The sequence below is a fragment of the Mandrillus leucophaeus genome, unplaced genomic scaffold (assembly GCF_000951045.1).
Source record: "Mandrillus leucophaeus isolate KB7577 unplaced genomic scaffold, Mleu.le_1.0 Scaffold21, whole genome shotgun sequence".
Lineage (NCBI taxonomy): Eukaryota > Metazoa > Chordata > Mammalia > Primates > Cercopithecidae > Mandrillus > Mandrillus leucophaeus.
The window spans coordinates 8,103,545-8,120,723 of NW_012102143.1; the positions used below are offsets into that span (position 1 = coordinate 8,103,545).

General features: G+C 48.4%; 1 protein-coding gene across 1 annotated transcript in view; it reads right to left on the reverse strand.

Annotated features, from left to right (window-relative positions):
* Window positions 1-5,521: 5,521 nt before the first annotated feature.
* HDAC4 (histone deacetylase 4) overlaps window positions 5,522-17,179 on the reverse strand; it is a 271,636-nt gene continuing 259,978 nt past the window's right edge. The window contains exons 24-26 of the mRNA XM_011980321.1: window positions 12,103-12,187; window positions 10,836-10,977; window positions 5,522-10,498 (exon numbers count right to left, since the gene is read on the reverse strand). Of these exons, the coding sequence (XP_011835711.1) occupies window positions 10,459-10,498; window positions 10,836-10,977; window positions 12,103-12,187 (267 nt within the window). The 3' untranslated portion in view covers window positions 5,522-10,458. The remainder of the gene's footprint in view (window positions 10,499-10,835; window positions 10,978-12,102; window positions 12,188-17,179) is intronic.

The following is a 17,179-nucleotide window of genomic DNA, read 5'->3' on the forward strand; positions in this document are numbered from 1 at the left end:
GCAAAAGAATGCCCTTGGCCTTGTTCCTTTTCAAAATCAGTGTGCCGGGCTGTTTGGATGTGAGGAGTTCGTTAGCACCAAATCAGATGTTCCTTCTTCATGATCGTTGCTGGAAAGGGGGGAGCCATCCGCCAGTACCTGCAGAGCTTACACTTTGCACGAAGACGCATCTTCCTAAAACAGACGATATAACAAACCTGTTTTCCTGTCGCAGCTTTTTTGATTTGCACGGTTCTTGGAACTACTGGAACAAACTTCCTAGTATCATGGGAGCCTCCTCCACCTGCCCACCAAACTTGGCTTTGACTAAAACTCGGTTTTGTGATGGTAAGACAGAGAGGAAGTCTAGATTTAGAATGAATTTCCTGGTAACTGGTTTGTGAATAGAATACGGTTTGCATCTGTGCCCTACCAAATCTCATGTTGAATTGTCATCTCCAGGGTTGGAGCTGGGACCTGGTGGGAGGTGACCAGATCGCAGGGGCGGAGCTCCATGAATGGCTTAGCTCCGCCCCCTCGGTACTGTGGAGTGAATGAGTGAGCTCTCATGGACCTGGTTGTTTAAAAGTGTGGGGCCCCTTCCCCCTCTCTTGCTCCTGCTCCAGTCCTGGAAGACATACCTGCTTCCCCTTCCGCCATGACTGGACATTTCCTGAGGCTTCCCCAGAGGCTGAACAGATGCCAGCCTCATGCTTCCTATACAGCCTGGGGAACGTGAGCCAATTAAACCGCTTTTCTTTATCAATTGCCGAGTCTCAGGTATTTCTTTATAGCAGTGTGAGAACGGACTCGTACGGAATATCTGTCATTTCTTCTTGCCTTTCTAACGAGGCATGAGGGCCTCTGGGTTTGGCTGGCTGAAGCTCTCCGGTTTCGTGCGGCACACCTGGTGCCTCCTGCCACGTTGCTGCCAGCTGGGACCAAGTCAGAGAGGTGCCGCCTAGAGAGCTGCCCACTGTGGCGCTTCATCCGTTCCCTCTTCAGCAGCCCTTCCCACCTGGAGCTTGCAGGAGAATCCGTGATGTTCATCCTTGAGATTATTTTTCATTTCTGCTGTATGCTCCTGTATGCACCTGGCCTAACATCTCTTGGAAATGTCTTTTTGTATTTCTAGTGATTGCTCGAACAGCATCTCATCAGCTTCGTGGCTGTGCACGCAGCCATTACTTGTAGAACTGTCCTGGTACCTTTTATCCTCAGTCCCCCAGTAATTCACTAGCCAGACAGCACAGTGCCAGTTCCTGTTCTGATACCATTTGATGACTTCCTTCTGGTCATGATACTCACCTTGGACCTGTGTGTACCACCTTCGTCTCTGGAGAAGACTGGCACGATTGATTCTAGGAAAGAAGAGAGCCTCCGATTGGCCGGAATGTGGTTGTAAGGGCTGGCCACCTTCGCTGGTATCATTAGTTGGTTGTGCCCACCCGGAGGGTCCAGGCGGCACCATCCCTGACCTTCTGCCTTCCCACTGGCACAGATGTCTTTTGGGTAGAGTGTGGACCTCACAGGAAGGCCCTGGGGTTGTGGGGTACTGGGTGCAGTGGCTCCTCGTGTGTTGGTGAGGTATGCAGCTGTTCTTGGTTCTGTGGCAGAGACTCTGGTGTCTCTCAGTACCCACCCTCCCTTTCTTCCCTAACAATAGAGCTGCCGTTTCCACCTGGACACATGGGTACCTGTGGAGGACTACACATCCCGGCCTTGCTTGCAGCTGCTGTGGCCATGAGCCCCAGGGGCTCTTAGGCAGAAATGCTGTGTGCAGCATCTGGGGAGAACCCTTAAGGAGCCATTCTGAGTTCTGGTGCCAGGTGAGAAGCCCTGAGAAGCAGCTAGGCAGGGGGTGGACTGTGGTCTCCCCAGCAGGAGTAGGAAGAGGGAGGCGGTGGCAGAGGCTACCAAGGGCCCCTGGGAGGCTGAGAGCCGCAGCTCCAGCCTGGCCTCCTGCGTCTTTAGGGAGGTGGATTTGTCAAGGTGGCGAGGAGCCCATATTTCTGTACAACACTTTTGGAGCTTGATCTGTGTCTACGTACTTGGGCATATGGTTGTCTCCGCTTGAACCCTTGCCCCAGGCCCTGCGAATATCTGTGGTGGGCTCGGTAGATGTGTGTCACCCACGCAGACATTAGCTTTGCCATCCTCTGTCATTTTGTCATATATTTAACTGCCCATTACTGGGAGTTGTTTACTTTCCAAAGCGGCTCTATTAATAACTTCAACATTATAACACATTAGTCTGAGGCCCCAAGTACCCATTAGAGATTCAGTGTGACTTCAAAGAGCAACTGAATCCAGACTGAAATTAAGAGTATGTCAGGGACATACAACTCCCTAAAACTGCACCCAAAAAGTTTAAGTGGAACCACTTCCTGGGTCCTCCTACGCTGCATTATGACGTGCGCTTCCTGAGAATCTGATGTAAAAGACAATATGTGTTGAAATTATAGCACAATTTAGTTGCAAACCTGAGTTTCCATTTTTTGTACACTCAGATATCAGACAAAAACTTTTAAGCAGCATAAGAAACTGAGAACACGGCAGCATTTTAGTTTTTGTGCATAAATCCCAAGACTTGCATGAATTACAATGCCAGACTTCTTTTTTCCCACATTTTCATATGAATTTATTTTCCATCACTATCAGAGAAATAAAATGTTATTGCATTTGAAATCAAATCAACAAAACAGTTTAATTGGCCAGGGAGTTCCTTTTAAATAGAAATTTTAAGTGCATTTAAAAATAAAACTTCAAGTCTCATATATTATTCAAGTCTCATATATATAGTATAAGTATATATATATTAAAGTCTCATATATATAGTACCATATAATATTACCATCCTTGGCTGGGTGCAGTGGTTCATGCCTATAATCCCAGCACTTTGGGGGGCCAAGACGGGCAGATCACCTGAGGTAAGGAGTTTGAGACCAGCCTTGCCAACATGGTGGAATACCGTCTCTACTAAAAATTCAAAAAAGCCGGGCATGGTGGCAGGCGCCTGTAATCCCAGCTACTTGCGAGGCTGAGGCAGGAGAATCACTTGAACCTAGGAGGTGGAGGTCGCAGTGAGCCGAGACTGTGCCATTGCACTCCAGCCTGGGCGACAGGGTGAGACTCTGTCTAAAATAATAATTAATAATAATAATAATAATACCATCCATAAATTATTGACTAAAAGATCTCGAATCAATGGGGCACTGAGTGGAAACCCTTTTCAATTTGTAATTGTAACCTTTACGTGTTTACTTCTTTCTAAACAAAGGTGTTGGGCCTAGAGACTTGATATAACAGTTGCTTGCTTGTTGTGAATGTGAATGCATTTAAGTATCTCATTTGTGAAAATGGAATGGCAAGAAAGCATCACCGCCTTCAAACCCCCAATGAAATAATGGGCCCAGTGGCCACGTCAAAGAAGGGTGGGCCCCACCTCTGAGGGGCTTCTGCTAGGGGTGTGAGCCTGAATTGGCCAGTGCTCTAGCCCCACCTGCCTCCTATACTTGTCAGGGGAAAGGGCTAGGGCACAGTGGATGTACAAATGCATAAATGGCTGGATTTCTTCTGCAAATACATTGCAAGAAAACAAAACAAAACAAAACCACGGTAACAACAACAACAACGAAAAAAAACCCAAGACAATCTGAAACAACGGGGAAATCTCAACATGGGCTGAATATGATCATGACATGAAACTGCCTGCTTTGGCAGCGTGATAAGATACTGTGTTGTCTAAGAAGAGAGTCTTTATCTTTGAGAGAAATCTACTGAGATATTTACAGATGAAATGATAAGATGTCTGGGATTTGCTGCTGCCTCCTAACAATCCTGTTTGGGGTGAGGAGGGGGTAGACTAAACACATTTGGGAGTGTTTACAGCTGTTGAGGCAGGTTGATGAGCACACAGGGCCTCCACTAGTCCCCCACTTCTGTATGTGTCTGACTTTTTCAGAGACAGAGAGAGGAGAACCTAAAGACCAGAAGATACTATAAATTTATGATGGATAAAGGATTAGCATCCCAAAATAGATAAAGCTTTCTAGTTCACAGCCCCAGTAATGAAACAAATGGGTGGAGAAGACAACCCTGGAACCCTTCATTCCACCTGTTTATTGGGCAGCGGTGATGTCTTCATCTCTTGGGCTAGAGGAGCAGACCAGTTTCCAAATCTCTACTCTAGCATGTGAGACGGACGAATCCAGGGAAGCGCAGTGGGATCTGAGTCTGAGGGTCCTTGGGCCTTGAGCAGAGAAAGCCTCACCCATGAGTGTGGGCTGGCCTCCTGGACTGGTTTCTATGCCCACGGAGATGAGGCTATTTAAAAGACTGGCTGTGTCTCCTGGTGCGTCCTCCACTTGCTCCTAGATCACGTGCCGTGGGGGACGCCGATGGCCAGGCCTCGAGGCGGCCCTGTGGAGAGGCCCATCAGGCAGGGAAGGTGGCCACCCACAGCCACAGGGATGTGCCTGGAGGCCAACCCCCAGCCTGGTCCCCCTGCAGCTGGGCCCCCAGAGGAACCCTGGCTGAGCATCTGACTAGACCCCCAGGGAAGATGAGACAGGGACTCTGCTGAGATGTACCTGGACTCGGACCTTCAGAAACTCCAAGGTAATAAATGTCTGCTATTTGAAGCTGTTAAATTTCGAGGGAATCTATTGCAAGCAATAGATAACTAATATACTATAACCAGTAAACATGCCAATTGAATCAGTAACAATAACAAAATCACTCCAGCCTCAGTGGCTTCAGGTTCCAAGTACCTCTTCTTGTACTGGGGCCGACTGAGCCCCACTTGCCACACGGCTGTGCCTGGGGACCAGCAGGGCCCTCTGTTCCAGAGGCCTCTTTCGGGGGCTCAGGGGCAACCTGGGTGCCTGGGCTGGGTTTCTGGGGAGCAGACTGGGTGGGCTTCGGTGTGCAAGGTGGTTAAGGTGTCCTTGGATTGGCAGCTGTGACAGGGGAGGAGGGAAGGCAATCAGCCTAGGGAGGGGCTCAGGTACCTTCCGGGAAGCCAGCAGGTCTTGAGTTGTCTTAAGTTGGGCCAAGATGGCCTGGTGCTTACACTGCTCTGCACCCAACTGATTAGTCACTGGATGCGGGAGCCTGGGAAGGGGCGCTGCCGAGGGTCAGGAGCTGTGGCTGGTGTTTGGACTCCAGTCTCAGAAGTGTGTTTGCCCGGCTGTGGGCAGGTGGCTAGGCGTGGGTCCTGGGCCTCTCTCTTTGGCCTTGTTCTCTCCAAGATTATTTCCAGCTCACCATGGCTTGGTAAGTGTTTTGGGGGAGAAGATAATGTAAAGATTTAAATTACTGGACATTTAAAACGAAGACACTCCTATGGGACCTGATTATATAGGCAGAGGGGGTCGGGTCTGCCGCTGGTCTGGGCCTAGGGGCCGTCCCCATGGGGTCCAGTGATTCCCAGGCAACCATCTGGATGGGACCCAGGGCACTGGCCATTCGGCCCACAGGGTCCCAGACATGCGAGAGCCAATGAGGAAGAGAGTGCACGGGCAGAAACCAGAGCTGGGAGGGCAAGTAACGCAGTCTTTATTTACACCACAAGAGTAACACATTGCGTGATGTGGTACAGAATACTGGACTCCAGTGAAGTGGAAAGAAGTTGACCGTCAGAAGAGGTTATCATTGGTCAGTGAAAATCCACCCACACAAAACAAGACAAGAATGAGAAAACCAAACACAAAACCTCCAACTCCACTGAGCAAAAGAAAGAACCGTCGGGCACGTCCAGACAATCCAAGAGAAACGGATTAAATTACAGAGGCGAATGGTGGCCACGGCCAGTGCGGAGCTCACGCCGGGCGCGAACAGGCATCAAGTAGGTTACAGTGTCGTTACAACTTGGTTTTCTACCACATTCCGTAAGAAGCTCTTGGGTGAGTAAGGTTCAAGCCCCCTTTATAGATAGATAGATAGATAGATAGATAGATAGATAGATAGATAGATAGATAGATAGGTAGATAGATTATATATGTTTGTCATTCTCATCAATTGGAAAATAGCGCCTCCACTATGGAGCACACACAGCAAAAAAACCAAACAAACAAAAACTGTTCGCTTTCTTTTTCTTTCAATAGGAGACTTTTAATCAATGCCAGAGACAAAGTGAGGCCGAGCTAAGAACAAGCTCAGCTTCATTACAATGAAGAAATGGTTTCCTTTCGATGCAAAGTATAATTTTAAACCACAGTGCTCGCACAGTTCACGACTGCTTAAAGTGAAATCTTAGCCATAAATCACCTAAAAGTAATTAAAAAGTCAACACAGCTGTGCGGAAAAGGGGACTCGTTCGAGTCCGCCCAGTTCTCAATCAGAATAAACCGTCACAAGGCCAGTGAGGGCGGGCGGTGCTCGCCTGGCCCGTGGAAGGAGATAAAAGGAGACAAACAAAACAAAACAGAACAAAATTCCTCCAAATCAACTCAAGAGAGAGACAGGCAGTTCACTCTGAATTCTGAGTAGTTTCCCTAAAACACTGTTTCCACATAAATACAATAAACTCTATTATTGGTATGTCACAAGTGCTAGATAAACTTTTTTTCTTAATATGACAAATGTTTAAGTAGTCCTTTTTATTTTTCTTACAATAAAAAGTACAATTTCTTAAGAATAAGTTCAATAAGACGCAAACTTCCCCCCCCTCTCCTTCAAGGTTTTGTTTTACAGAAAAATTTCCATCTTTTGTATCTGCAAATGTCATGAGAGGGGAACAAAAAGGCATTTTTCTTCTTCCCCAAAGCTGCCGAGTTTGGCGTGCAAAATCTGTATACAATATAAAGACATGCCGGTCGTACAGTCCATGCAACCTCCAGGTGTAGGAAACTTAAAAAAATATATTCATATATATTTATATCTATATATTTATATATGTATCAATGCCCATAAAACATGTGGGCCCAAAGTCTACAAAAAGAAGAATGGAATGAGCACATGGCTGTGACCAGTAAAGAAGGAATGTTCTGATCAAAAAGAAAAACAACAAAGTCCATTGCTAGTGCTGCAAAAATCAAACTCGCTTTGTGTCAGACCATTACGAAATGGTCCTTCCCCTTGCAAACAGATTTTCAAAAGAAGTAAAGAAAAACTGAAACACCTTGACAAAGTGGCCCTCCAGAACCGAAGCCCTGGGACGCTGGGGAGGGGCGGCCAGTCCCAGCGGGCCACGGCCTCCGGGACAGCCGCCTGCTGGTGGGGCGTGGGCACGTGGGCACGCTGCAGCACGGCAGGAAGCCGCGAGGGCAGGGCAGACGCCAAGAGGCCCAGTGGCGTCATTGGGGTTTCCCTCAAAGGGATATAAAGTGCTCGCTTGCTGACTCCCAGCCAGTGCCCCCAAGGCCTTTGCAAAGGAAGAAAAAGGCTAAAGGTCCAAGGACCCACAGGGAGGGCACACGAAAGAACCCTCCCTGATGGGGTCCTGCCCGCAGATGCCGAGGCAGATCCTCTGCCATCTGCCCAGACACTTGCTGTGGAGAAGGGCCAAGTGCGTCTTCAAAGAAAAGGCTACACAGTAATGCTCTCAGCACATTTGTGAAGCTGGAGTGAGCTGACAGATGAAACGTGCCTCCCCCTGCCAGGTCTTTGCACAGAGGATGTCTCCATTTGAATGAGATTAGAATTTAGTCTCCCCATTGATAACCTAGCCACTAAGCAGTCCATGTTATCCCATCATCTGCTTAAAACAAAAAAAGTGAGATGATGCATTCCTCCCCATAAGCCATGGCGGGGTAAGAGGGCAGGTGGTAGGATCCCCAGAGGGCTGTGCAGAGAATGAGGCCAAGGAGGCCAGAAGAGCCGGCTAGCTGGGCCCTGCCACTGCTCTATGCCATGAATGGGGAATGGACCAGCTCCTCTTGCCAATCTGGGCTTCAGAGCAAAGAGTGGCCACTAGGGAGGGGAAAGTCAAACAAGTCCCAAGACCGTTCTGCCTGCTCTCAAACCACTGTCTCAGAGCTGACTGTCAGCAGCCCAATGACCAAGTGAATTCAAGAATCTGCACTCATTTGGTCAAAAGTTTGAGTTAATTTCAGAAGCTACCCTGTAAACTTTACCAAACTCCGAAACTTGGCTCTGGGTCCCTCCTGAGCACGGTGTGTCTGAACTTCTGCCCACAAGTCTGAACCCGATACGCTTTGGAATGAAACTGGTGGCTTCATGTGCTGGAAAATAAGTTACCAGTAAAACGTGACTGTCAGTTACTGTAAGAGAAAAAGAGTAAAGACTGGCTGTCCTGGTCAGGAAATCATACCCTCCCTGCAGGTTCACCAGGCAACAAGGGTCCTTGGGCTCCTTGCAGCCACAGGCTCCAAAATCCAGGGCTGGCCATGTGGCTGCAGTGGAAAAACCCAAACGGGTAAAGAGCCCCACGTGTGCCCCATGCATTGCTGACATGCTTAAAAGGTCTTTGGAAAACTGAAGTTAGAATTCTATCCTGACGATGTGGTCAGAAAAGTTTAAACATGAGTTTCATTAATGCTGACTGCCCCCGGCATCTGGCAAGCCTCCCAGGGTGGCCGGGCATCCTAAGCGACCCTCCCTGCCCCTGCCACAGAGGGGAAAAATACACCACCCCTCGTAATACTACTAGTGTTGAAGGTTAAAAAGAGCCCCGGGCTTCTTTATACAGCTCCTAGGACAGACTAGGAAAGACACAATCGTTGGTGTCACTCCAAAAAGACCTACGGTCCCTCCTCTAACTTTCTGAAAATAAACTCTGACGGCAACAATTCCATATGCTGCAGAAAACTCATTGTACAAAAATAAAAACAAATAATTAAAAACCTTTGAAAGTTAAAAAAATGTACAAGCAAGAATTCAGAAAGGAAAAAGATTTAGACATTATTACCATTCAGAAAATCGCTAAATGGTGAGAAAAAATGTAAAATTCATAAAACAATGCTTATTCAGGATCTTTTTGTGAAAAATTCATACAAAAATCAACAGCAAATTTATATTCTTTGCTATAAAAACTCATTAGGTACATATGTGCATGAAGGCTTGGAGACGGGAGGGGTTCTGTTAGAAAATAATTAAAATGAAAGTACAAACTTGTAGGGTAGTTGCCCAGTGGCGAATGTGTTGGCGATCTGAAATCAAGCCAATCTGGAGCTTGAAAATACATGAATTTCAATCAGGATCCCTTTCCATAAGCACCTTGAGAGCCATCCATTCGCAGGGACCTCGGCAATCTGCATTCACTTTATATATATATATACTTTTTCTATAAATGCATTATAAATATTTTATCAAGATTTCATAAGAATCAAGTTTCTTAGCTTGGAATACATTGGAATATATATTATACATATATATATTTATTTATACCTAAAATTTAAGCAATACTTCATGCTACTTGCTTTTAATAAAAAGCATTCCGATCGTAACACTGCAAGTGTGCCTACCACATGCTTCACGACCAGATGGAGATGTTCAATCGTTATGTGACGTGTGAGAAGAGAACACTTTGGATTCGTTTAAAATTTGTTGGACTTCAAAACCTCCAACGGGATTTGCCACTTTTTTGGAACTACCTCCATTTTTCTTAAACAGCGATAAAGCAAAACAGGGACCGCCGGGCTGCAGCCCCTGGCCCCGGAGATGACGGCTGGTGCCCATGCTTGGGGCGTCAGGCCAGCTCGCGGTGCCAGCACTGCCAGACTCAGCTGGCCACAGGAAACTGTCCCACCAATTCCTGCTGTTTGTTTTTTCTTAAGGCATTGTTCCTCAGACTTCAGAAAACCCAGCCACAAAAATCCACCAGAGCAATAAAAAAAAGGCACAAACTCGCATCTTCCGATGGCTTTGAGAAACTCAAGCCAGCTCCCCCAGGCTCACATTCCTGTTTCTGTCCAGTTTTGTTTTCTTTAAAGGTCACTCCATCCCCCACCCGGGTGCAGACCCCCCACCGCACACCGCTATGGTTCACAGAGGCAGGCCACAGCCGTAGAAAACGTCCTCTTTAAAAAAAAATAAGCTACAAGATGAGTCGAGTGGTTTACACAGAGACTGTGGAGTTGTGGGTAATAATCAAACTTTAAGCACCAGTTTTAATCAAGTTTGTTTTGTATTATTAGATCTTTGATATTCGTTTTCTGTGCCTCGTGTCAACTGAATTCGGCAGCTCGGCCGCCTGTCGCCACAGGCTTCTTTCCTCCACGGCGCCCCTCGCGGGACCCACCAGAGTGTGCTTGGCTTGCGCGTGTCCGTGTGTCTGCGCGTCGCCGGCATCTGTCCCGTGTTCCCTGTGAGGCTGCCACGCCCAGGTGTGCATGTGCGTCTTGAGACCTGTGGGCCTGGGTGGCAGAAAGGCTTCCCGTGGCTGTTGTACGCCGGGTGTCCCTGGATGCTCCAAGAGAGCCCCACGGTGGGACGCAGGCGTGACACGGGAAAGTTTCTTGGCTGAGCTTCAAGACAGAGACAGACAGACAAGAGAACAGCAGCTTCGAGGGAGTGCTACAGGGGCGGCTCCTCTTCCATGGGCTCCTCGTCTGGTCTGTGGATCCCGCAAGAGAAAGAGACGGGGCGTGGGGCAGGTGGACCACAGAGAGGAGAGAACAGAACGTGGGTTAAAGGCTGTGCGCTGCCCCACCCGCCAGCCTACCCAGGCCCGGGGGCACCGGGTCCATCTGTTCAGTATCTAACGCTCCTCATGCATCTCTAAGGGGCTTTGGCACTAGAAGGAGGGGGCCCCGCTGGCCTGTCTCTAGTCTGTTTGGCATGGCACGTGCCATAAATGTTCTGACCCTGAACAGAGTGTCCCTGGACACAGTGGGGCTGGGTGAGCCTGCAGGTGGGCAGCAGGGCAGGTGGCCGGCAGGGCAGGTGCTCACCTCTTTTCGGCGGGCTTCACGCCCACGGACAGCGAGGCCATGGCGGTGACCGTCTCGGCTTCTTCGTTCTCGCAGGTCTGAGCCTCGATCAGAGAACGCCCTGCCGTGGAGGTTGCACGCTGCAGGCAGCGCCAGTACTTGCCTGGGGTGGGGTGAGGAAGGTCGCTCAGTGACTACACCTTAGCAGGATGCACGGCGGCCCGGGAGGGTCCTGCGGGACCCTGAGCCTCAAACGAGATTGATCCCTTATGATTTTAAAAGCACCCGTCTTTGAAGAGACGCGAAGCAGAGGACTGCATGGCTACAAACTCGTGAAGACCGAGAATCTCTGGAAATGTTTCCCCATCGTGAGTGGCTCGAGTCCCTCCAGGAGCAGGCCTGCCTAGGACTGCAGACAGAGGCTCCTGTGGGCCTGGCTTTCCACGCTCCTTTCTGCCCTGGGAGCTCAGGAGTGGGGGCTGCCAGCCTGCTGGGTTGAGCCTTCCTATCTCTGGGAGATGAGCTGGTGGATTGTTGCTGGGGCTGAGGGATCTTCTGCCTGGGCCCTCACAGAGGCTGGGGGTGGAGGGTCCTGCATCAGGTACAAGCGGGTGTATGTGGAGGGCTGGGCCTGGCCCAGGGTCAGCTTCAGCGCTCTGAGGCCGGGACTCCCCCACACAGGGAAATGGAGAGTCACGCTCTGGACTACACCTGCCTGTGTAGACAGGCAACCATCTGGGTCATCTCAAAGGCAAGACAAGCTGGGCTTGCGACAATGACAGGGTGTGGGAGGTGCCTCTGAGACAGGCTGCGTGCCACGCCCTTGCACCCAGGACCCACTCCTTGAGGGTCGGTGCCAGAACGCGGAGGGCCTACATCCTGCCTCTTTGCAGGGCCAAAGGTTTGATCTAAGGACGTGGGCTTCTCTGGTCCAGGGAAGAGGCCGGAGTCCCCAGGGTACAGGTTCATAGCCATGGCTCCCACTGCTAGCTGGGGACCTAGAGCAAGTGACTTCACACTGAGACTGTCTGGGCCTTGATTCTTTAGACCTACAAAATGGGCTGATGGAACCATCCCAGTAGGCTGGGGAAAATCCAGTGGGAGTTACATGTGAGTCTCTACCAGCTCAAGAAATGCGGCTGAAAGCAAGGCCTCCTGCTGCAGGCCTGGGGAAGCAGCTGGCAGTGGGATGGAGAGGATCTGGGGGTATAGGGGGACAGGGATGTGGGGCAGTGGGGTCCCGCCACCAGGAGCGTGTCCCCTGTGAGCACCTGGCCAGGCAACTTACTGTGGATTTCCATGACTTTCTCCATGGAGCGGACAGCGTTTGCATTGGGTCTTTGCTGTAAAACCTTTTCTGGGAGAGGATCAAGCTGGAAGAAAATACGTAAGAATATAAAGACTGCCAATATAATCCACACGTGCATTAGATGGGGTGTACCGAGACTGCAACTGTTTCCTGAGCACAGAGTCCCTTGTGGGGTGCATTTGCCCACAGAGTAGAAAAAAATAACTTTAAAAAGTCAAATGTGCTGTGGTATTTATTATATAACTTGTTTGTAAAAGTGGATTTATGTAGGTATTTTTTTAGGGCACTATAAAGGTATATTTGTGGGTTCCTACAAGTAGCAGGAAGAAAGACGGCCCCCAGGAATGGGCTGGCACCAGCACGTGAGCTTGGTATCCACCATCGATGCCACAGGGTTACATTAGGGGGAGGGATGCTTACTTCATCACTTTCCTTTTCCTTGTCTTTTATTAATAAATAAAAATGTTTGCATATCCCCTGATCTTGGTTTTCTTTCAGGGCAGTGGAAGGTGGGGTTGGGGGAGATGAAATGGAAGAAGTCAGATCTCTCAGAGGGAATCCTGCACACCAAGTTTTTCCCTAAGTACTGGCAGCAGATAAAAGCAGGGAAGAAGTTTATAGGTAAATGACGGGGCAATAGGGCAAAGCATTTGCAATACAACAATTAAAAATGGTTGACTGGCCAGGCGCGGTGGCTCATGCCTGTAATCCCAGTACTTTGGGAGGCCAAGGCAGGTGGATCACTTGAGGTCAGGAGTTCCAGACCAGCCTGGGCAACGTGGTGAAACTCCCTCTGTACTAAAAATACAAAACTTAGCCAGGCGTGGTGGTGTGCACCTGTAGTCCCAGCTACTCGGGAGGCTGAGGCATGAGAATCCCTTGAATCTGGGAGGTGGAGGCTGCAGTGAGCCGAGATTGTGCCACAGCACTCTTGTCTGGGCAACAGAGTGAGACCCTGTCTCAAAATAAAAATTTAAAAAAAGGTTGATTGAAATAGATTATAAAAATATAGAAATACAACAGTTCAAGAACATTTAAATAACTGGAAAAGCCCACAAAACCAGGGAAAACCTGCTGGGTCTGGAACAAAGCTGGACCTGATCCAGGGGGCCATAGCACCCATGTCCCCAGGTGTCCTGGAAAGACCACTGTCAGGAAAGGATGGGTGAGCGAGGACAGACACACAACAACTTGTCCCACAGAGGCCATCGGAAGGAGCGTTTGGGTTTTAACTCTGGCTTCTGGGTAGAGGAGAAAAGACAAAGTGGCCCTGAGAATCTGCCTGGCTCTAGACACTGTGAATGGACAGCTACTATCGACAGTGTCAGCTCCGCCAGGCCAGGGCGCCAGGCAGCAACCACTGCAGGGCCTCTTTGGAGGCACACATCCCCACAGCAGGCTTCAAATGAGTGCAGCCGGTTAACTTCCAGGACGCATGAGTTCCCAAACACAAAAACCCCAAACAACACAGAAGCGAGCCAGCACGAGCCTGGGTCGGCAGAGACCAGTGAGGTTCCCAATCCCATTCTCCAATGAAGGGAAGTGGGCTCCTTGGACAACGGCTCGGTCCAAGGCTGGGGCAGGGAAAATACAAGGAGAGCCTGGACCACCTTGTGGAGCTGGGAAATCAGGACATGCCTGAAGGTCAAGGGATGGGTCCACCACAGGACACGCAGGGCCAGTCTGAAAGGTGCCCCAGGGCCAGAGCAGGAACCAGCTGAGCAGCCAAATAAACACCTCGGTATTGAAGCATGACCCAAAGTGTAAGATACCCAGGAGTTCACCGGGATAAGAACAAGTAACTAAATACACAGGGAGCAGAGACAAATCCTTGACATTTCAAGTAACGCACGTACCTACTCCCCTCTCCAGGAGATGGAGCTAAAGGCCTCCCCAACTCTGTCCCCGAGTGTGTGCTGCGCTGAGTGTGACTTTCTTCCAGAGAATACATTTGGAAAGGCAGTAAAAGTGTAACCCAGTGGTGGAAGGACCCGGCAAACATCACTCTCAGCAAATGACCAAGGTCAGTGAGCCACGCTGGCAGCACATCCGACAGGCAAACGGCACTGTGATTCTGTGATCTTCCTCCCCAAGGCACAGAACCAGGAGAAAAAACTCAAACACAAACTGAGGGACAGTCTGCAAAACCCCTGGCCAGTGCTCCTTGAAAAGCCATGGAAGACTGAGACAAAAGACACGAAATGACTAAATGTGATGTGTGATCCCGGACAGGACCCTAGAATAGAAAAGGGGCAGCTGCGGTAAAGCTGGTGACATCGAATACACTTTGGAGTTAATAGTCACGGCCCAGCGCTGGTTTCTAAGTTGTGACGAATGACTCGTATCGAGGTAAGAGGTTCGCAGTAGAAGACGTTTTCCGAGGGGGATATGAGGAACTTGTACATAATCTCTACAATGTTTCTGTAAATCTTAAACTACCTAAAAATTAAGTTTATTAAGAATGTTGATTAGATCCTTAAAGACTGCAGTTATTGAAATTATCAGTTATAAATTATAAAAAGTAAATATGCTGAGTATGTATTAAAAATAAATGACATTTCTGTATGATGAAACAACCAGAGATTTATGAACCTAACATGGAAGATTTGAGACCCAAGCAGGGGGGGAAAAAAAAACCAGGAATGCACACCTAGTCATATCAGAGTAAAACTGCAGAACATCAAAAGCAAAAAGAAAATTATAAAAGCTGCTAGAGAAAACAGAATCTTCAGAGGGGCAGCCATTAGCCACACACCAACTCCTTAACAGCAATGGAGACAAGCAGACAGTGGCTTAAGATCTTCAATGTGTCAAGAGCAAATCCTTGTCAACCCAGAATTGTTTATCTAGTGAAACTATCATCCAAGAACAACGGTGAGATAAAGAACTTCCTCCTCACAAACATGAGCTGGGGAAGTTGACCACATGAGTGTTTTCCCAAGGGACACTCTAGTGGATGTATTACAGTTAAGGCCGTATGAAAATAATCCTAGAAGACAGTGTGAGAAATGAGAAGGAACGATGAGCCAAGAAAATGATGTAAGTGCAGGAGAGAGAGCCTGGATGAAGACGGATGACACAGAGCAATAATAATGGTGTCTTATCAGTGAAATCAAACAAAAGAAAGAAGGAAATGAAATACCAGTCAGTGATAGAACCTGGGATGGGGCACTGGAGCTAGGGCTGCCGGATTTAGTGAAACAAAAACAAACAAAACCACTCACGGCCCTGGTTCAATTTCAATGTCTGATAAACAAGTAGTTTTGCAGTGGAAGGATATCCACCTGGGTGCTCTGTGTCTACTCTGGCACCCTGGCACCCTAGCACCCTAATTGGGGCTGGCCCAGTCCCGGCTTTGGTTTGCATAGAGGCGGGAGTCAGGACGCTGACTGTGTTGAGAATACATGCTCCAATTGTTGAAAATGACGAATGAAAAACAAGAAAATAGGTTGCATATCTTTGGACTCAGTAGAGGAAAAAACGGAATGCAGGAAACCCTCAACTACCCCAAGAGAAGGTGAGAAAAGAGAAAAAGGAAAGAGCTCCAGGAAATGGGGACAAACAAAGAATAAAGTATGATGGTACAAAGGCATCTGAAAAAAGGGATCAAACTAACGGCAAATGACCCACGTTTCCACTTACAGCACGGACCACTGGACAGGACATGAAAATAATATACTGCCCAAGCTTTTGCTGTTTATAGGAGACACATCTGAAACTTCAGGGGAAGGCTGAAAGTCACACAGGAAAACTGATGCTAGGCAGGCAAACCTGGCCAAAGGGCAGCTGGGGTCATAGCTCCAGTATCTGGCACAAAAGATGTAAGGGAAAGGCCATTACTGGATACACAGAAGGTTACTGTGATAAAACTTCAATTCATCACAAAAGGGCAAAATGATGTTAAATGTCTACATTTAGTAAAGCAGCTTTAAAATGTCTAAAAAGGGTGCAATGGAAAGAAGACAAGGGAGACTTCGTCATGTCTTTCTCAGACCCAGCAGACAATCGTCAGTCAGGAAAACCAAAACGTGAACAATACAATTAGCAAGCTCTGCTTAATGAACACAAATAGAACTCTGTGAAACAGACGGAGAAGACACATGATCCCAAACACATGTGGAATGTCTGTGGGCTGACCACGCACTGGCCCGTAAAGCGAGTCTCCACAAAAAAGTGAAGGCCAACCACACTTCCTTTTCTTACCACAGTGCAATTTGTTAGAAATTGATAGCAAAAAGAGAACCATGAGTCCTTATGTTTGGAAATTAGAAAACACACCAACTCGTGGCTCAAAGAAGAACTCATAACAGAAATCAGGAAATGCTGAGAACCAAAAAATAATGAAAAGCGCTACCTATCACGATGCGAGACGTGGCTGAATGCCATGCTGGAGCCATTTACAGCCCTAACTGCACACATCAGGAAAGACTGAAACTAAATATTCAATGTAAGAAGTTAGCAAGAGAACACAGTGGTCCTAAAGCAAGAAGTAAAGAAAATAGATGGCAAAGCAAATAAATTCTGAGAAGAAAAAAGGATGCTGCAGCTGAAGATGGATTCTCGGAAGTGCCTGATTAAACTGACAAGCTCCGGCAGGACTGACGGAGGAAACCCAAGTTCGGGGGGCACACAGGGACGACCCCAGGGATGCAAGGGGGCCCCGGCTGCAGGCAGAGCAGAGATGTAAAAGGCAGGAAACTGGGGACACTTAACTCTTGCCAAGAAATCTGAAGAAATTTTGGTTGAAATGGAGACATTTCTGGTAAAATGTAACTAACTTCTCAAAATTAAGAAGGAATAGGAAACTTAAATGGACCTATTAAAGTCACTGAATCTGTAATTTAAAATTTTCACCCGAAGTAAACATGTGGCCTAGGAGAGTCCTCCCAGTCAAGGAACAGATTACTCTGATCCTACCTCCACTCCTCCAGAGGACAGGGAGGACACTCGTCCGGACCCAGCTATCACCCACCAGTCTGGAGAGCAGTTCTCCGGGGGGCCTTGGACCCACCCACCGGCCTGCAGGACAGTTCTCCGGGGGCCTTGGACCCACCCA